Here is a 21,589-nt window from a genome sequence, read left to right as displayed (position 1 = left end):
TAACATTTTCAAGGTGCTGACCAACAGAATTGTTTGTACAAGCAATAGTTTAAGAGGTCTGTCAACATCTTGAGTATAGCTCACCATTATAAACATGCAATATTATTTTCCCTTTTTTAAGGTAATATTCCCCTATGAAGCTCATCTCAGCTGTGATCCTTTGAGGTAAAGTGAACAGATGTATTTGCAATATAATGCAAGTAAAATGAGCAGCCACTTGTTTCTGTTCCAGGTTACTGACCACAGCACCTGGTATTAGAAAGGTATTTCATGACGAAAATCAGTGGAAGAATTCACCTGGAGGTCAATCCTACAGAAATATTTTCTTCATCACTTCATTGCAGCTTCAGAAATTAACATTTCTTATCTTTGTTTCTGCAGCTGCTTACACCACATGCTACAATACAAATCTAAATCACTTGCTGTTGATTTACAGTAAGTAAACACAAGCATGATGGTATTATATTCAACAATATAACTAAGTAATGGCATATATTTCCTGTTTCTCAATAAAGAAAACCAGAAGAATATATTATTCATTAAACCATACAGTAGAAATTAATCCAGCCTCCACCTTCTCCAAAAGCTAGAAATCAATACCTGAAGAATGAATAGCACTGCTGTAAGATATGTATTTCAGCATGCTTTCCATAAGAATGAACAAGACCCCTCTCTTTGGACAGATCTGAAAAATCTCAATGCAGGCTTATTGACAAAGATGTAAATAACGAAAAGATGTAAAACTTCTTCACACAAATTCATCTCCAGTTTTGCAATGAAACCTACATAAATATTCAATCCTATTATTACTTCTTGTGTCACTTAAACTCAAGGAATAGAAACAGCTGTGCCAGACACACTGAAGTTACCTTTGTTGTTATTTTACAATCTTACAAAAGACCTCGAAATATTGAGGCTTTGACTCTTGCTTTATTAGAATAATTAATGAGACTCTAAAGCACAGAAGTTGCACAGACTCCTACCTACTCCCTGAAGTTCCATCTGCGGCATTTACAAAATTAGAGCAGGGTGAGGCAGCATAAAACTAAACCTCAGATGAATGACAGTGGTAATGACACTATGATACTATCTGACCACCTCCACAGTGTTTACGAACTAATATTGCATTTTACAGACTAAGTAACCAATAGGCAAAGAAATTCATTAACCTGCAAATAGTCTTGAAAATAACTTGTGGCAAAAATCAAAGAAGAAAAGTGTGGGTTCCCATGAAGAAATGCTTTCGCTGCAGAAAGATACAAGATGCTTTGAAAAATTGTTGAACTGAGGTAAGACACAGCACTCCGAACGGCCTCAGGATTTTTTTGAGGAACAGTGGACAAACTGTAGTGGTGTAAGTAAGGTATGAACCTGCAGCACTTCAGGTACTCCGCAGTTACTGAGTTACTTCGTTATTGCACAGTAACATTGAAGCAGCTTGTCCCTCAATGAAGGTTTAAGCTAATTCTTAATTACAGCGGGGTACTTGCGGCAAGATCCAGGACCCTGGTAACTCTAGGAGTAGCAGATGATATTTTAAAAGTTCAAACTCACTTGTTCATAACTCAAGATTCACTTGCAAAAACTAAGTTAGCTATTCTAAAAATCTTTTTCCATCCTTCAACATTCCTTTCAAAATAGATTTATTTTGCTTCACAAAGATGTAATTTTTCTGGCACGACAGTGAAATTTCTGCATGTTAGCGCTCAACATTTTTTTTCCTCCCTTTACAGTAATCTAATAGAACTTCAAAGTAAGTGATTTTAACAAATCATACATAAGCATGGCTTGGGCAGATGTATTCAAAGTTGTAATTATTCAACAATGCACTTAAAAAAATTACAAAGTGTATTCCCATTAAAAGCATCTCCAACAGCTTCCACAACTAAAGCATTAGTCACCTGCTGCTCTCCAGTCTTCAACAGAAGCAGAACCAATCGCTTAACGAAGCCACAAAGTAAAACAGATGTGTTCCGGAGATCTTTATCCCGTTGTACAAACCACGCTCTTTGGTACTTAATTTTGCAGAGTAACAGCTTTGATATTTCCACAGAACTTGAGCCCTTACACAACTGTGAGAAAAACAGGGATGGATGGAGCCATCACCAGTGCACAGCCTAAACAAACCTCACCAGCACAGGCTCAGCTGGCAGTTCTGCCCTTTAGGAAATATCATCGGATCACATGCAGGCAAATCTATAGCATAATAAACTACCTTGCACTCAGCTAAACTGTATCAGGCCCATCTGACCACACATATCCTTCTAACTTCACTGTGACAACATCAGATTCACCTTGAATATGGGTCCTGTATCCCAATCTTTACTCCCCAATCCAGTCCATGCAAAGCACTTGACTGAACCCCACACGCCACCTGCAATTAATAGGAAGGGAACCGCTACGGCTGCCGTCCAAGATCTGGCTGTAGGTTTTTGGGTTGAGGTTTTTTGGGAGGTTGGTTGTTTTTTGTTTTGCTGTTGTTATTCTTTGGGGTTCTGGGGTTGCTGGGGATTTTTTACCTGCTGCCTATTTTATTATTAAATTGACTGATGAAGTTTGATTATATATTACCTTTTCATTACTTTAACCCAGGTATAATTTGTACATGTTAACTATCGAACTAGAACTTCAAAAGCCTTTTGCATGAAAACCAACCTTCCCTCTGGCTTAACCATCACATTTGCAGTTACATCAAACTCCTTGCGATTCTGCATTTTTATTTTCTTTTAAATGGAACTAAAAATAAACTCTTGGTAAGTTAAAGTCTGCAGAAGTTTCTGATGAATTAAAATGTAGGTTAGAAAAAAAAAACATTAAAAGTCGTATTTATTACTAAGCATTTTCACTAGGCATTTAATGAAACCACAGATTACTTTTGAAATACTAATTACATAGCCCAAAACCTTTATTAAGTATCTAATAAAAATGCTAGAAAATAAAAATTCCAAGTCTTAATCACATGGAAAATATTCAGTGTTGTAACAAGAATAAATATGAAAAACAAAGCTATAACAATAGAAATATAGACTGTTGGATTTCTATAACTGCAAAATAAGATAATATTTTCATGTTTAAAATTTTATGAAGCCTTATTGAAATTGGAACATTATTCCTATTTCTTTACAAAGAAGCCAAATTAAACATGGTCATTATTTGAGACTATGTTTTCCAATTAAAAAAATGCCCTTACTTTGAGGTGCTACAACTTAATCAACATGAAACAGGAAAAAAAAAAAGAAATGTTGATGCAGCTTTTTAAAATAACTTAGTTCTTTGATGAAAAGTTTAGTTCAGTGACAAAATTTGTGTGTAGTTATTTGAAGAATATGAGCGTATTCTATAATACTCGGTAGCAGTACTGTTTCCAGTATGGTTACAATACAATTGCTAAGCTCTGTCAAATCACAGCTACCACTTCAATATTAGTGATACCATCCTTAAACTGGTGAGCGTGTTATTTTTCATTATTCCATCAGGTCTGCAGAGCACTGAGGGTATAAGAAAGGTTAATAGCAACAAATCTATCCTATACAGCCCTTGAGAGGGTAAGGGTACCTGCTGAGGTCTAAGAACAGACTGACATCAATGTGCCAATTCAGTGTTTTGAAGAAGGAGGATTGGCTGATTATCCTGCAATAGCAGAGCCCCAGCACGCTCCCCACACCCTGGAGAGGCAATGGAACATACTGCAGTTGATTTTTGCTATGACTTATCTCTGTCTACCAGTATTGAATGAAAACAGGAAGGAAGGAAAGGAAGAAAAGCGTTGTTTTAAGGTTAGAATGGGAGTTTGAAGTGGAGGTAATGGGATTAAACTATCTGCCTATGTAGAGTAAGCCAGAAATTAAACACTGAAGAGATTCACAATGTTGTAGATGCACAAAAATCTTTAAAAATTACTTTTAACAAAGAACTTGATAATAAATGCATCCCTTCCCTACATCTCAGAAAGGACACTTTATGCTATAGAACCCTCTTGCCCCCCAAAACATTTGCTGTCAAAAGCTGGTATTTCAACAGCTTTACAGTTGGGGGAAAAAGTAAATTAGTTTTTTTTGTTGTAGAGGAATTCTAACAAGTCACCCAACTTTAGCCTGGTACAAATACACCGGAATGAATCCGTACTTTTTCCTAGTGCTCTGCTACCTTGCTTCATTTTTAAAGCCCATAGGAAGGAATCTTCTCATTTAATTTTACCTATCCAGACACATAGCACCAAGTCACTTCACAGTAAAGTAATTCTGCCTTTATTTTTCAGTATCATTCTTAAACTTAAAAAGCAAGAAACATAGCTTTAATTAGGTGGCAGAGTAAGGTTTGTGCAGGTTTGCTTCTCTGATTCTGCACACTAAGAAAAAAAGTAAGCAAAAGTAAAACAGTGTCTAGGGGCTGAGCAACATGCAATATATTACAGAAGGAAAGACCCTCAGCAATCAAATGGGACATTCTTTTAACAACATGCTGTTTCTGCCATCACAGTAGTCACTGCATCTCAAAGAATAAAGAACAGTGATTTCAAATGCTTACAGGCAGATTCTATATTAATGCTTTAGTTCAGATTAGAAATGTGCTTTTGAAGCAAATTCATTTATCATCCCCACTTACTGCTCCTTGGTTCATATGACAGAACTGCCTTGGAGCACATTAACTTAATTCCTTTTCGGCCAAGATTAAACCAGATGTGCTCGAGCTACTAACTGGCATTCTGTCCACAGGACCAGACGTTAGCAAGCATGAATAAAATTCTCCAAAACACGTGTAAAGGTGAACACTGAGTCCTCAACATCAACGTGTAGGTGTCTCATACTCTGCACCTCTGCTCCCTTTACACCACACCACTTATTAATGTAGCCTAGCCTAAACGGTGCAAAGAAACCTTCAGCTCTTCCTACAGGGCACACATCTTTCAAGATACAAAACCATGGTCATCAGACTTCTGCTGCACCACACCTATAATGATGCTCCATGCATTTCTGACAAGACCAGGACACTGGGCTACACTGACTTTTGATCCAACTCAGTACAGCCATTCAAGAACAAGTTCATTTATGAAACTAACTGCTATAACCTTATGAAACATAAGCATTAGATCTGACATGGAAATGAGAAGCACAAAGAAAAACAACTTCTTGAATGTAAATCCAAAAGGGGCTGCATACAAAAGGAGGGGGAGGCAATGCTTTCTGTAAGAAGCTGAAAAATAGCAAGAGTGTTTTCCCCCCTTTTCAGGGAATTTTCCCTGCAGTTTGTGGGTCAGGGCAACGACAGCTTGCTTCTCATATGCAGATCATTTGAGACAGATGTCGAAATGAAGCGGGGGAAAAGAAAAGCCAACTAGAGAGGGAAAAAGTCAATCCAATCCATCTTTTTCTTGTCTATCTCTGCCAAAGGGTGAGGCATGGAGAGTGAATTAAAACAGAACACCAATACATCAAAATAAACCCCGTGTTCTCTGTTGTATAGTCAGGCTATGAACCTGGCATCAATCATAGTCCTATGTGTGATTGGGGTAGTCATATACAAAAGCTAAATATGGACTTTATTAACAAAAGGCATTATGTCATAGCAGTACACAGCCAAAGAGAAGAGGATCGCTTGCCTCACTGACATCAACAGGCTTCTGGAGATCAACACAGCAAAATAAATCTGCTAAGTACGTAGGTCTGGGCACCCACGGAGCAACACACCCTCTCCTGCCTACCCACTGCACAAATAGCAAGCAAATCTCTGCAAGAGAGATGTGCTCCCTGCTACCTCTAACAGTTATAACTTGATTCATTCCCTGTAATTTTCTATTAAATTTGTACCTGGTGCAACCAGAAAGGACAGTTGCACAACTTCATTGTCAGCAAGCTGTTAGCAACCTGCTCCAACTTTTGAGTTAACTTTTCTGGTACTTTTCAGAAAGCACCAACGCAGTGGATATAGCTGTCCTGCCATCTTATAAAGGAAAACCTTTTCCAACATAAGCAGCCCTTCTATTGAACTATAATATACCTCCAGCAAAAAACTAAAAACTAAGAAAATGGAGCAGCAAGATGTCTTCACCTCAGTTGAATGCAGGTGATATAACTGGGAAGAAACAAAGCCATCATATGCAAGAACCTTCACAGAAAAGTTTTTCCCAGTAACTAATTAGAAATTGCAAATAATGAAATAGGCTGTGGTTCCTCCTCCAGACTTTTTACAAAGAATTTTTTCTTGGAAAACCACGAGAAAAGCTGATACTTCTGGTGAATACACATGCTACATTTTTACACTGGTTTTTAGTTCTGAACTTGCACAAGCACTGACATGGACAGCTACATTCAACAACTGCCTACATGCTATTAGAATCTACATGGAGATAACTGCTCTGTATCCTCAGGTTTCAGTAGCTAATTCTGTAATTATCCTGGTATCTACCATGAGCAAAAAACTAAGCCAGAAGTTGAGATCTAATGCTTTAATTCTCAGTAAAAATTTTGCCTAAGTTTCCCATGTTTTCAAGCCCACGCTCTAGTTCTGAATCAGTAAATTCAGGGAATTCCCTCATTCACAAGCCATATCACCTTGGATAACAATTTTAAGAGCCATGAAGTCCTGGGCCCTATTTATTCTATAGCATTTTTGCCATGGTCCAAGAGTTTTCCTTTCCTCTGGAGAAAAAGGACCTGTTTCTATGATTTATTCCTGACAGTGGATCAAAAATGGGAACACGCAAGCATCCACTGTTTAGACCAGTCAATAGGAAAAAAATCAGAAGTGTTGAAGAAAGCAGTTTTCCCTATGACAGAGGTCACTTGACTTCCTAGTTGAGTAACTACTGTCCAGAAAGAAGCACAGGCAGATGCTTCTTTGGAAAGAACCAGCTTGTACTGAGTGATACCTACCACTACATTGCTCCTCCAAGAGTAGAAACCACTTCCTGAACTCAAAAAAACTAACATGGAAGGAAAGAAACAGCTCACACACACAGAGAGATCAAAATGTTCTAAGTACTACAGTGATATGCTAAGGCTACTACGCATTTGTAAGTGTCATAACCAATCTGACATAGCCTACTTTCACCACAAACACTGTTGTAACCCAAGAATAAGGAGAATTCTTTTTTTCAGATTGCCTTCTAAAACTACTTTCACCTTTATGACCAGTTTAAGTTATTGTTACTTTTTTCCTCAGTATCGAGGTGTTGAGAACCTCATCAACCCTTGCAGAGCAGGACTCCAGCCTAGCGCTCACCTTCCTTTCTTTAGTTTCTGAAAAGAGAACAGCTGGAATTTGAAACCATGTGATCTATCCACCAAGCAGAAACAACAGTACAATGTTAATAGCTTTTCTCTCATTAGATTTAAAAGCAAGCTTTTTTAATTTAATTTAAATTTAAAATTTAAAAGCAAACTAAGCTGCCAACATCAAAAAAGAGAAGAATAGCAGTTACTTGCAAATACTCTCTGCCATTGAATTTTACCTACTGCAAGTACTAAAAGTAGAGAGTTTCAGGAGCTGTTACTCATTTTCACCACTAAAGACAGTTTGCAATAATTGCCATTCTTCTAGACACAAGAATAAACAGGCAGGATGTTTCCAGGGCACTGAGATTATATAACCTACCAGAAGAGACAGTGGCTGCATAAGGAGAAAAAACATAAATTTCTGAATCTTACTGCTTGCAAGTCATCTCATGCAGGACTCTAGCAGGAACAAAGACAACATTCTCCACCAGCCCCTCCCTATTAACAAGGGGATATGATCTGCATCTTCCTCCTGCATTTCTGAAGCTTCTTGTAATTAAGATGCTATATCTTTGCTTATTACATTCAGTTAAGTAGTTCTGCACACTGCAACTTCTCCCAAGCCATTTAATACAGCAGTCTTATCAGCAAAAGCCAGTTGTATAGTTTGGCTTTGTAAGAAAAATAATCAGGTTATATTCACTTAGTTCAAATGTACCTACTTTAGTTTGAAGAGCATTGACTTCATAAATATGTGTTAGTGTAAGAGTGTTTCACAAACACAACCGTGTTCATGTATCTGTGTATTATACAATTTTTTATGTATTTAACTGCTCAGAAGTGCTCTGGACAGTACAGCTTTTTCTTTTTAAATATTTCCTCTATCAAAAAAAAAAAAAAGAAAGGAACCAAACCAGTGTTTGTGCAGGCAAAATTTGTCTAAGTAAAGTTCACTTAGGTGATATTTCTGCGGTAAATAATGAATTCACACCTTAAAATCACTCTATTTTCTGCAACTAAAGGCTCAGATAAGTGCTCCCACCACAGAGACTACTGTACCAGGAGTTCATTTTGCATCTTCCTGCTTTCAACCACACAGCACAGGGACTAAGGCCGACTCAACCAGTAGGAGTTGAGCAAGACCAAACACTAAGGAAGAGATTTGTGCTGCACTACTTTTCTGACTTTTTTTCCCCATCTTTTCAAGTGAAGCAGGAACTTTTTCTTATAATGAAATGAACCTGAAGTGTACTTACAGTCCTTCCTGAACACAGCTTCAAATAGAAATGCCAGCTTCCAGGCTCTGATAGAATGACAAGATACTACAAACAAAAACCTCTTTGTATGAAAATAGCAACAAATTTCAGGAGCCAGAGCAGATGTTATTCTTGTCCTCTAAGTCTAGACCACAAACTGACTAAACTGATTTTGTTTTGGTTTGTTTTTTTTTTTTTTTAAATAGAGGGAAGGCATGCTCCTTCTCACTGAAGTGGCAGCTGCAGCATCCCTTTCAAAAACAGCCCCAGGATTGCATTTCTCTACACAGACCACAACTTCATTGACTTTGATTTCCTAAGCATACCTACTCAAAACCCTTTTTTTCCCCCCTCATAATACAAAAACACATTTCTGTTGAACTGAATCTATATCAAACGTCAGGAAACAGTACCACACACTGACAACGACATCGGGAAGTAAAGTAATTAACAAACACTGACTTATATTCTATTTTCATAGGGCCCCTACACTTCCAAAAATGAAGGTAATATTCTTAGCTATTATGGTCTGAATGTCAGCAAGCTAGAAAGAACAGCTGAGAATGGCAGAAAATAATACAACACCAGAACTTTTTCAGCACCGCTACAGTACTGCATCATGTGCTATTATACGTCTTCCATTATTCCCCAGGAATCTGTTAGCAAGTTTAGAATGTTATTTAGGCATACTTTAACTCAATTTAAAGATACTATTATCCAAGATTTAACCAAGTCTGATCACAGTTAGTTTATGCATATCAGTATATAATATCTTACTTAGAAGTAAGATAAAAATTAAATAACTTAGTTTTAATAAATTGACTAAAAGGAAATCCAAGGAAGTTGGTCATTAAACAATAGATCCCATATACAGAACCACAGTCGATAACAGCTTATTTTTATTTTTCAGTGTTTCCTTTTAATTTTACTTTTGCAACTAACAGAGTTGGGAAGTATTACAGATTTCAGACACACACAACCCACAGGTCTTTTCCTTTCAATAGTTCATCTGCAATATCTATTTGATTCTCATATTATCATCCACAAAAAACAAATTACATAGAAACACATATCTGACATTACTTATGTTCTAAAGATTTGACCGGTCTTATCTTTGCTTTGTCATTGAAAAAACCCCACATTAATGTTTTCACTGCCTGGAAAATGCATACACTTAAAATTAAGTCTATTTAATTTTAAGGGAATATCAGATGAATCTTCCACAATCCTGTTGCAGCAATCATCTTATCAAATTTCGTGATACTATTAAACACCTTTGTTTACCCAAAATAAAACATCAGGTCCATGGGCATTCCTCATAGCCCCGCTATTTCCAAGGTGATCTGATCTGTTACATGGCTAAAAGCTCTTCTTAGGGAGGCTTTTCAAAATGGCAAGAACAAGATGGCATCAGAGCTGATGATCGCCCATCATTCTAGGGTACCAAACTCCCTCACCTCAGGAGTAGTCACCTTCTTAACCCACCCTTCTCCCAGGATGCCAACTCACAGCAACCCTCAAAAACAGCGAAACTCCTCTCTTCAGCAAAAGGCTGGCAGAAAGAAGGGCACTGCTACCCAGGTAAAGACAAAAGAAGAAAGATACTCAACTCTAATAGACCATCGTTTGGTCTTCATTTACCATACAGATAGCAATTGCTTCAGAGAAAAGATAAGGGGAGCAGCTAGACAAAAACAGAGACACTGCAATAGGGCTGCGTTACAGTAAGGAGTGCACCAGCCTATATACTGAACTCAACACGGTGCACAGAACTACCCAGTTGCACAAAGCACCTGCAATTGCGATTCTCCAGGCACGATCGTCAACTGCTCACCACTATGCAAACTTTTCCAATTTGAACTCCAGGCCTGATTACCTCTACCTTTGCTAATTGCCCTCTCAAAAGCTAACCAGGCCAGTACCAAGGTCTCTATGCTTATACAAACACACACTGATGGTGGCAGGTTGCAGGCAAACTCAGCGGTTCACCACAGGAGTTGCACACAGGAGCACTTAACGGGAAGTGTATCACTTGAAGCATGTTCTATTTGCATTAACCCATTAGCTTAACAGAGAAACTGTTGTCAGCATTATGCAGTTCACTAACCAGCAGGCATTACTCAAGTACATCATGACAATAACCCCAGCAGTATCACAATGCTTTGACCACACCACATTCTTAATTATACCTGTCAATATTTTTATAACGAAATTAGAGAGTAACAGCATAAGCAACAGGACAATAAAACATTTGTCATGTCGTAATCACAAATCATAAGGGAAAAAATATATATTGGTTCCCCCAGATACTCAAGAAAACCACAGATTCATGAAAAATCACATTTTTGAAAAAATAAGTTGATGTGTGCCACATTTCTTAATGTGGATGCCTTAAAAAGGAATTTGTATTTAAGTTCACTGATCATTTGCCGTTTTCTCCCTATTTGCTGTGGATTTCTACAATATCTGAAAGCACTGTGGTTTTCCAGACTCCCATTGTAAGAAAAATTCAATAGGTTTACTTACGCATTAGGTTGTAAATGTGCTTTTCTGCAACATGTTCCGTAAACAGCTTTATAAGGTCATCTTTTAAGTCTCTGTTAAGCTTGGTTTCTATGTAAAATTTATTCTGGAAAATAAGACAGAAGTTTTCAAGTTTGTTTTTCATAATAGCAAACAAAGTAAACTTACTTTTTCCCTGAATAAAAATAGTTCAACATTTTAAAGCTGTAGCATATTTGACCTGTAAAGTGCTTCCTTGGTGACTGCATTTATACTTCATAGAACATTCCTGTACAACAAAACACATGTATTCAAAATCAAGAATGCATGTGGTACTATTGGTAACAAACCTACTTACACACAGGCGTGAATATTTTTTTTTCTATATCTACAGATATATCTTCATATCAATCCAGACTGGAGAGTTTGCAGAAAAAACACTTCATTTTAGAACTCTATAAACACTCTAACACCAAAATAGGGCTGGACATCATGTTTATAACAAAACAAAATATTTTTACCCATGTCTTAAAATAGGTATGTTACAATAATAAATCATCAGTACAGCTATCCGCTTCTGTGGCTTATCGATAATCTCCGAGGATAGCTACTCAGAATTATTCAGCTGTGGAAATAAGTGATATATACAAATCTATACGAAACTGAACTACATTAAAATTTTTAGGATTATGTTATCTTGACCCATTCAGCATTAATAATAAATTCATCTCTTCAAGTCTCAAAGGAAATTCTGTTCATAAGTTCCTTAAGGGCCTCTATACCTAATATACTATTTGGTGTTATTCCTCAGTTCCTGCAATAAATAGTAAGATTTCTTGTCTGTATGTTATTCACAGGTGGGTTTTAAATGCTGGAAAAAATAATTGTTTCAAGATAAAGCTCCTCATTGCAACACTAATGTGGAATTAGAACAACTGAGTTCATCTGGACAATTTGTGTAAAAGACTTAAACAGATACTGTAATAGAAAATCAACTTAACCAAAAATAATGTACTGGAACACTTATCTGATAGATTTACTACAGGAAGAGGTATCTTAAAGAGAAAGGTTTTTCCACACTTTAAATGAAGTTGTTCTCCTATTTGCTAAAGCATTTAACGTAACTGGAACAAACCCTCAGAACACTATTAGAGCACCCTACTTTTTCTGTGAAACCCATTCTCCTGGCCATTACCAAAACGATACACATACCACAATAAACTGTCCACGCAGAAACCACCTAAATTTTCCAGGCAAGCATTGAGCAGCAGTTATTTACCTTTAATGAAAACTGCACCTGTTAGAACAAAGGCAACCAAAGGCTGAATACATGCCCCTATGGAAGATGTAGGTTTGTTGCAGTGACAGACAACAACCTTCAAAAGGATTTTTTAAAAAAATGTACTAACATTGTTTCCCCATCACCTGGGCCTGTTGTTTGAACAGACTGAGGGAAAGGCTCTGCAGACAGAATAACCTGTCTTGTGAGAAACAGACTAACCTATTTTTGGTCAATGGTGAATTGCCATTGCAACAGAAATTCACAGCAACTGAAGATACACATCTTCTGGGAAGTGCTAAGCTACACATTATACTTCTTTCACCAGACCTAACTTCATAAACCATTTCCACCTTGAGCTTACATACTACCACGTACCCACTGGTGCAACACACAGGAGTATCCAGAGCATCTCAGCCCGAGTCTATTGACCTGAATCAAACTGACCCAAATCAAACCTGACAATGTCAAACCACTGACTCTTATAAGTTCACAGATGAGATGCACCCAGTTAGGGAAATAACTTACTTTGCTCCTTTCCCAGACTCAAGACCTTCTTCCATTAAAAGCAGCTGGCAAGAAAATGTGCAAACCGTGATGCTTTCTTTTGTTCAAGGGTTGGAAAGCCTATACCTTAATTATCATAACTGGAAAAGCAACAAAAACCTCCAGCAGTTTTAAGCAGAAGAGTTACAACACAGTACTCGTACATAGAACAACTGTAAAATACTCTTCACATTTCACAGAATCACAGAATGGTAGGGGTTGGAAGGGACCTCTGAAGATCATCTGGTCCTACCCCCCTGCCCAGGCAGGATCACCTAGGGCAGGTTGCACAGGAACACGTCCAGTCGGGTGTTGAAGGTCTCCAGAGAAGGAGACTCCACAACCTCTCTGGGCAGCCTGTTCCAGTGCTCCATCACCCTCACAGTAAAGAAGTTTTTCCTCATGTTGAGGTGGAACTTCCTGTGCTGCAGTTCATGCCCATTGCCCCTCGTCCTGTCACTGGGCACTACTGAAAAGAGACTGGCTCCATCCTCCTGACAGCCACCCCTCAGGTATTTATAGACACTGATAAGGTCCCCTCTCAGCCTTCTCTTCTCCAGACTAAATAGCCCCAGGTCTCTCAGCCTTTCCTCATATGAGAGATATTCTAGTCCCTTAATCATCCTTGTAGCCCTCCGTTGGACTCTCTCCAGAAGTTACCTGTCTCTCTTGAACTGGGGAGCCCAGAACTGGACACAATACTCCAGATGAGGCCTCACCAGCGCAGAATAGAGCGGGGCAGGGGGGATAACCTCTCTCGACCTGCTGGTCACACTCTTCTTAATGCACCCCAGGATACCATTGGCCCTCTTGGCCACCAGAGCACATCGCTGTCCCATGGATAACTTATTGTCTACCAGGACTCCAAGGTCCTGCTCCGCTGAGCTGCTTTCCAGCAGGTCAATCCCTAATCTGTACTGGTGCATGGGGTTGTTCCCCGCCCCAGGTGCAGAACTCTACACTTGTCCTTGTTAAATTTCATGAGGTTCTCCTCTACCTAACTCTCTAGTCTGTCCTGGTCCCGTTGAGTGGCAGCACAGCCTCCTGGTGTATCAGTCACTCCTCCCAGCTTTGTATCATCAGCAAACTTGCTGAGGGTACATTCTAACCCCTCATCTAGGTTGTTGATGAAGATGTTGAACAAAACCGGACCCAGTACTGATCTCTGGGGAACACCACTAGCTACAAGCTTCCAACTGGAATCTGTGCCACTGCCCACAACCCTTTGAGCTCTGTTGCTTAGACAGTTCTCAATCCATCAGCCAGTTCTCCATCCATTTGCTCTCCATCCATTCAACCTTTCCAAAAAGATGTTACACGTGCAAGAATTTAAAGAGACAATGAAAAATCATCTAATTTAAGTACTTCACTTCCAATCCACAGTGCTGAAAGGAGATAACAGAATAGTCATCACCTTCCCCGTTCTTGTTAATGGAAAAACAGGAAGATTTTCTGTATAAGATGGCACTACCTAGGCTGTACCAGTATTTCTTGAAGTGTGTCAAATCACCTAAAGGTCTAACTGACAGGTAAAAGGTAAGTAGATATCAATTAATCAAGAAAGTCAGATATGATCTAAGCATTTATTCTACAACAAAAAAAAAAATCATAAAGCAATCTGGCAAACATTAAAAGACATAACTGTTAATATTAAGAGGAAATCAATACATACTTGAAGGAGAAAAAACAGTATATAATAGTGCTTATCATTTCATCCACATATATATATTCACATATATTTGTCTATACAGCCACACACAAAATGCCCTCTAGCTGATAAGCAATGAAGTGCTATACTTCCAGTAAAGTAGTATCTTAGAGGTGATGATAAAAATTCTTAACTAACCTAAAACCACAGTGCTCACAAATGTTAGGCTCATTTCAATGCCACAGAGATGTAGCTGAAAATCTGTTATCTTAAGTATAACTCACAACTGAGAACCTGTTATAAAAAAGTGTATCATCTAAACGCTGATTTTAATTTTTCTTGAAGTGGAAATACGACTTTTTTTTATTCATGTGCGCAGCATACTGTGATATGTACAACCTGTAAGCATACAGAATAACCTCACTTACATTTACAAAGCAAACAGTTATTCACTAGGAATTATTCTTCGGAACAAAGCACTGTGTGCTAAGCTGACTTCCAATTTAATTTGCTTTATCTGCGGTTACATCCCAGAATTTTTGAGGGGGCTTACACCCACAGAATTTTGGAGACACAAAAGTGCCTTAGGCCTCCATGCTTTCTTGAAAAGTCCACTGTAGCAGCATAAGACTGAAAAAAATCCATCACCATGTGAAAAAGAAAACCACTAGTGCTCCTAGCAAAAGAAGGAAAAACAAAAAACTCCCTCGATTGCAAAGTCAGCCCTCGCAACTATCACTTGAGATAAGATTTGAAACACACCTTGGTCACCATATACAAGCAGGTAAGAAAACACCTTTCCTGTATTCCCACCAGTCACACAACAAGAATATGGTTTGGCGCGTATCAGGAAGAGGAAAAGTACTGCTGTCGATATCAAAACACACAGGACTAAGCTTAAAGCAAAATACTGTACCTTTTTTGGCCTCCAAGGGACAAACACATGTTGTACAAAAAACCTTCAGGTTTTCCTGAGCAGCAATATAATTACCTTTCAGAATAAAGTTTATCAGTGCAACTCAACAGCTTTGGAAACTCCTGATTAAAGCAATCACATCACTACCAAAAAAGGAAAGCTCTGCCATCTCTGATAAAAAGACAGAGTTCAACAATTTAGTCCTCTTCACTTGAAAACACATCAAAAGGATCTATTTAAGTAACTGCAAAACTCTAATTTATACTGTAATTAGGCTTTCACCTCTTGCAATTGCTTTTTAATTGTATTCTCCTCTCTAAATAAAGGAAACTGCTGCTGCTGTATGAGAGAAAACTTGATTAGATGCTTCAATGTAAAATTACAGGAATGGCTGTACATAAAAATACTTCCAAGTACAAACAGAAAAAAATGTGGAAAACATTTTTCATCCTGACCTCTCTAGATATTTTCCACATCATGCACAATACTAATAAATAAGTTATTTCAGAGAAAAGGTATGAGACGTAATTTGACATTAGCCTTCAAAACTAGCTATATAGCTGACCCAAATCAGCATTACGTTTGGCAGAAAGAGGAACTAGCACATAAGTCACTAATTCTCAGGCCAAACTTGAATTAAGCCACTTAAATGAGGAAGTGTTTGCAGGAACAGAGCTTTATGCCTGAACAAATCACTAGTCACGCTTTAAAGAAGCTTCTTCTTTAAAATAATAAAAGTACTTTCACTCTTCTCAAATTATAAAAAAAATTTCTAACTATTAATTTTACAGGTCTGTTTATTACTCATTAACCATTTTTGCTACGTTCAGATACCAGTTAGACTCAAACTCTAAAAAAACAATGGGATACATTCTTCATTTGAAGATACAAACACCACATCACAACTGTATACAAAGATAGATATGGAAATATGTTCAGCAATTATACCTTGTCTGATTATATATAATGATAAAAGCTGTCTGTTTACAGCCCTGTCATGAACATGTTTTAGATGTTAGGTACTGCAGTCTTAACTGTTAAGGACAGATTTTGACCTCTGTGATGGAAGAACCTCAGTGACAGATCTGAGCACTCAATAAAAGAACAGACCTGAACAGCTTATCTCCATTTGTAAATGGATATTAAATTATGAGAATGCTTAATCACTTGTCTGAAATAAACAAGTCAAGCACACACAGGTGGAAAAATGGCTAGCATCTAAAAATACCTGAATGCAATAGGGAAAAAATTATCTTCCTAGTTTTTCCCCAGCACTTCATGACAGGAACCAGGAAAAAAATAAAAATCATGACCAGTAACAGATCCCTTAGCTTACAAGTGAAGCTGTAGCAATGGACTTCATTCTGTATTAACTAGCTAAAGAGTATATTAGAAGACACTCAGTTCAAGAAAGGCAAATCCCTCTTTTTATGTAACAAATCTATACAGTGACACTACGCTGAAAGACTATAGCAAATTACATGATTTCAGGTGCATTCCCCGAAACAGAGTAGACCGTTCTAAAAGATACTGCTTCCCAAACTCTGGGAAGCTACCAATGAGGATAATTTTAAAGAGTTTGAGGTTTATTTAATTTAAATCAGTTTAAATTTTTTTTTGTTTTTTAAAAAAAAGTTTCTTTCACAACAAATATTTCCTTTAGTTTTTACTTCTAGGTGATGCCAATGCAAGGACAGTTTCTGGAAGAAGGGCAAATTTCAAGCTTAAGTTATTAATTACCATAAAAAAACCCAATAAAAGTCACAGCATTTTGACAAAAACAGTGCAAATTATAAACTTCTTCAGAGGTATAAAAGACTTCATAAATTACAAATCAGCACGACAGAGCCAATGGTTTCTGAACCTCTGCAAGTATGTCTGATGATGTTATGAACCTAAGCTTGTCTTCACCCAGTCAGCGCTCTAAATTGCTTTAATCAACTGACAGACATTTCCAAGAGACATTTCTTTCTGTCTTATCTGAATCTGTGCAATTTAAAAGCAGGAAACAATCATCTTGAATATGAGCCAGCAGTGTGCTCAGGTGGCCAAGAAGGCCAACAGCGTCCTGGCCTGTATCAGCACTAGTGTGGCCAGCAGGAGTAGGGAAGTGATCGTGCCCCTGTACTCGGCACTGGTGAGGCCGCACCTTGAATCCTGTGTTCAGTTTTGGGCCCCTCACTACAAGGAGGATGCTGAGGTGCTGGAGCATGTCCAGAGAAGGGCAGCGAAGCTGGTGAGGGGTCTGGAGCACAAGTCTTATGAGGAGCGGCTGAGGGAACTGGGGTTGTTTAGTCTGGAGAAGAGGAGGCTGAGGGGAGACCTCATCGCTCTCTACAACTGCCTGAAAGAGGGTTGTGGCGATGAGGGTGTTGGTCTCTTCTCCCAACTAATTAGTGGTAGGATGAGAGGAAGTGGCCTCAAGTTGCGCCAGGGGAGGTTTAGATTGGATATTAGGAAAAATGTCTTTACCGAGAGGGTGGTCAGGCATTGGAACAGGCTGCCCAGGGAGGTGGTGGAGTCACCATCTCTGGAGTGTTCAAAAAACGTGTGGATGTGGCGCTTCAGGACATGGTTTAGGGGACACGGTGGCCCTGGATTAATGGTTGGACTTGATGATCTTGAAGGTCCTTTCCAACCTTAGTGATTCTGTGATCTTTGTAGCCTGCTCAAACTACTAAGCCAACATATAACAAGCTAATGAACTATCTCTGCTCAAAAAGATTCAAATAATGCCCTAACTATTTGGGAAAGTTTTTTTACAATCAAAATAAAAACCATTTCCCCCACTACCAGCAAAGAAATATTAGGGCAGAAACCAATTACAAAGCTCTATATTTAAAAGCACGGCTTCCCCTTCTTTTCCCCACACAACTTTATCAGTACTGTTATGCAGGTAGCAAAACCAGACATGAATTGTAAGCTCTACAAGTTAAAAATCATTATAGCTGCATTTTATTCTTTTCACTTTCAGTCAGCATCTTGTGTATGGACATACTTTATTTGAAAAGAATTTTCTAAAACTTACCATATATATGAAAAGAGGCACAATGCTCTGCAATGCTCCCATATACTGTCCAAGAGCTACGTTAAATCTTTCAATATAGAGATCTGGAGGGCTGGCCTGCAAGAAACCGTAAAAGTCAGGTTGTAATTTGAACAAGAGAAAGATCTGGAACAGCATGGGCTATGCTTTCATAGCAAACTCAAAAAACTACAAAGTATTTTATACACTAAGTCCACACAAAGCAAGCCACACATCATTCCAGAGTTTCTGCTCTAACTCCCTCCAGCAAAAACAGTTTTCTTCAGTAACTGGTTTTTGCCTAGGATTATATGACCCAGCAAGAGGTCCATTCAATAAGTAATACAGTATGCCTGTAACAAACTAGCATTAAGCATATGCAAATAAAAACACTTAGTAAAGACCAGACCTTCATTCTGAAAGAACTATCTGTCACGCCTAGAATCCATAACCAAATTCCAACGAGTACTGCAGTGTGTGCTCCAAGCCCCCTGAAGGCTTTTATTCCAAGACAGCAGGGTGGCATTAAGCTGCTGCTTTGCATCTGAGCTGGCAAGTGGCACACCCTCCAGCTCCAGGGAGCACCATCCCTCACAGGAAACATTTTTAAGTTTTTTGCTGGGTCACCTAAGGCAAGGGAAGCATTCAGGGTGTTGAGTTGGAGGGACTATGAAGCAATGTTTTCAGATAGAGCTCCACATCTGGCATCCTGCACTCCAGATAAGGTCCACGAAAATCTACTGCAGTGCTCCAACAGACAGCATTAACCTGTAGCCCTAAGCAAAACTTAGCTACACAAAACCTGAATGTGCCTACTTTGTGATAGGCCTTGAAAAGCCCACAGTGACAGCACTGCTATTTTCTGCATATGATACCATCTTTCCCAAACAAGGAAATAAGGAACCTGAAAAGATCTGTTCTGCAACAAGCTAAGTTAAATTGAGAAGGGAACCAGAAAAATGGGAAGCACTAACCACTGTTTCTTTTATAAATATTTATTTGGAGGGATGCAGGGGAGCTGTGTTAAAGCATTTAGGAGTGCACTTACACACCCAGCAATGGAAGTGGAGCTGAAGTAACATGTTCCTGCACTATCCCCCTCTCCATCCCAACCCACCCACATACAGTGCTCTGCCTCCAGCCCAGCCCCTCCTGCTTTCCTTACTATGGTCTTTTCAGAGAAGGGGATGGGTAGCTGCCTGAGTTTCTACTGTTCATATACACACCCACACCTATACACACCCAAGGACAAAGGGTTGCTTGCTAATGTTGCTTACTGTGTTCAGCTTTGGGTCCCTCACTACAAGAAGGATGCTGAGGTGCTGGAGCGTGTCCAGAGAAGGGCAACGAAGCTGGTGAGGGGTCTGGAGCACAAGTCTTATGGGGAGCGGCTGAGGGAACTGGGGTTGTTTAGTCTGGAGAAGAGGAGGCTGAGAGGAGACCTTATCGCTCTCTACAACTACCTGAAAGGGGGTTGTGGCGACGAGGGTGTTGGCCTCTTCTCCCAAGTAACTAGTGATAGGACGAGAGGAAGTGGCCTCAAGTTGTGCCAGGGGAGGTTTAGATTGGATATTAGGGAAAATTTCTTTACGGACGAGAGTGGTCAAGCATTGGAGTCACCATCTCTGGAAGTGTTCAAAAAATGTGTGGATGTGGCGCTTCAGGACATGGTTAGGGGACATGGTGGCACTGGATTAATGGTTGGACTTGATGATCTTGAAGGTCCTTTCCAACCTTAGTGATTCTGTAATGAGAAGCAAAACTTCTTTTACCTTGCACCATTTTCCTCTCTGACAGTGCCAAGCCAGAAAAGGACGGGGAACACAGCAGTGACTGGGACCTTGCAAGAAAACAAGCTCAAAGATTTTTCTAAAGCATCTGTGGTGTGAGAAACGCTCAAGGCCAGCTGCACCCTGACCACCTTATCAGAATTTAAAGCACTTATCTTTATGAGGCAGATTTTTCAGCCTGTGTATGGATATTCACCAGGGGCCCTAAGAGAACAGTTAGAATTTATGTTGACTTTTTGCTCTTAGGTATTCTGAATTTATAAAAGGGTTTTTTTCCCCTTTAAACTAGCTTCTTTTGCCTCTCTCCTGTGGGTAGTATTCACAGCATACAGCAATACAGAGCAGACATTTCAGAAAGGAAAGCAAAACTGGCAAAAGAATAAAGAGTGTTATTCCAATGCTGTGGCCAAAGGTTGTATATGGTTATTCCTTATTTACGATCGTAAGTTTTTAATGTTATTGCAGATGCCGTTTTCCAGGGGTAGCCGAACAAATTTTAGTTTAAAATGCCAACAGTATATAAAAGCAGCCATGAACTCCAAGGACTCCCTTTCATATATAGTTACATACATTATTTGTTGCAAATAACATGCAATGAAATCTGCATTTCTAAGCAGTACGTATTCCTGCTTCACTCCTTTTTAACCTCAACTTTAAATATAGCTATACTCTCTGATTTGTAAAGAATTTGTATACAGCTTCTAAGATTAAAGTAAAACGAAAATTCTACTTCAAAGAACACATCAGACAAAAGGAGACCGTAGCCTGACACAGGGCACCACTCTTCTCACTGATAGTTTGCACCTTTTCTTTAGAAAGAAAAAAAAACAAAACAAACCAAAAAAACCCCACAACACAAAGACACCAGAGACAGAAGTTGTCTGGACAGTATGTGATTTAATCCCATGAACAGAGTCTAGGCAATGGTATACAGCCAGTCTGCCACCCTTTTTACAGGGGATATTAAGGATTGGTATCTTTTTCCTCCACTTAAAGATGAAAATTCTGCTAGCTCATGTCACAAGGCCTATGCCGCATTAAGAGAGATGTTTTAAGAGGGAACAACAACTGCACACCCGGCTGTCTCCTGAAAGAAACGTCAAGAGTCCCTTAATGGAAGGGTACCTGTTGACCACCACCACCTTGCAACCAAGTGGAAAACACCTGCTTTAGATAAAGACGAAAAAGCTAAGAAAAGTCCTGACAGCTTCAGGGGAAGCACTCACTAGTATCAGGGAAACATCAGGCCTTCGTCTTAGTCTTTGGAATGCAAAAATCATCGTGTTAACTGCTTTATCAGAGTGAGATCACAGAATAGTTTGGGTTGGAAGGGACCATCTTGTCCAATCCCCATGCAATGAGCAGGAACATCTTCAACTACAGCAGGTTGCTCAGAGCCCCGGCCAACCTGAC

The 21,589-nt window shown here is 38.9% G+C and overlaps 1 protein-coding gene across 1 annotated transcript in view; it reads right to left on the bottom strand.

Annotated features, from left to right (window-relative positions):
• The window catches only part of CACUL1 (CDK2-associated, cullin domain 1), a gene marked incomplete at its 5' end in the record, with an annotated part of 29,720 nt that extends 11,235 nt beyond the window's left edge, over positions 1-18,485 (bottom strand). Inside the window, 2 exons of the mRNA XM_010290771.1 lie at positions 10,997-11,099; positions 18,390-18,485. Coding sequence (XP_010289073.1) covers positions 10,997-11,099; positions 18,390-18,485 — 199 coding nt within the window. The remainder of the gene's footprint in view (positions 1-10,996; positions 11,100-18,389) is intronic.
• Positions 18,486-21,589: the final 3,104 nt, after the last annotated feature.

The sequence above is a fragment of the Phaethon lepturus genome, unplaced genomic scaffold, assembly GCF_000687285.1.
Source record: "Phaethon lepturus isolate BGI_N335 unplaced genomic scaffold, ASM68728v1 scaffold7007, whole genome shotgun sequence".
Lineage (NCBI taxonomy): Eukaryota > Metazoa > Chordata > Aves > Phaethontiformes > Phaethontidae > Phaethon > Phaethon lepturus.
Note: the sequence above shows the minus strand (reverse complement) of the source record. Positions and strands in the feature narration are given on the sequence as shown.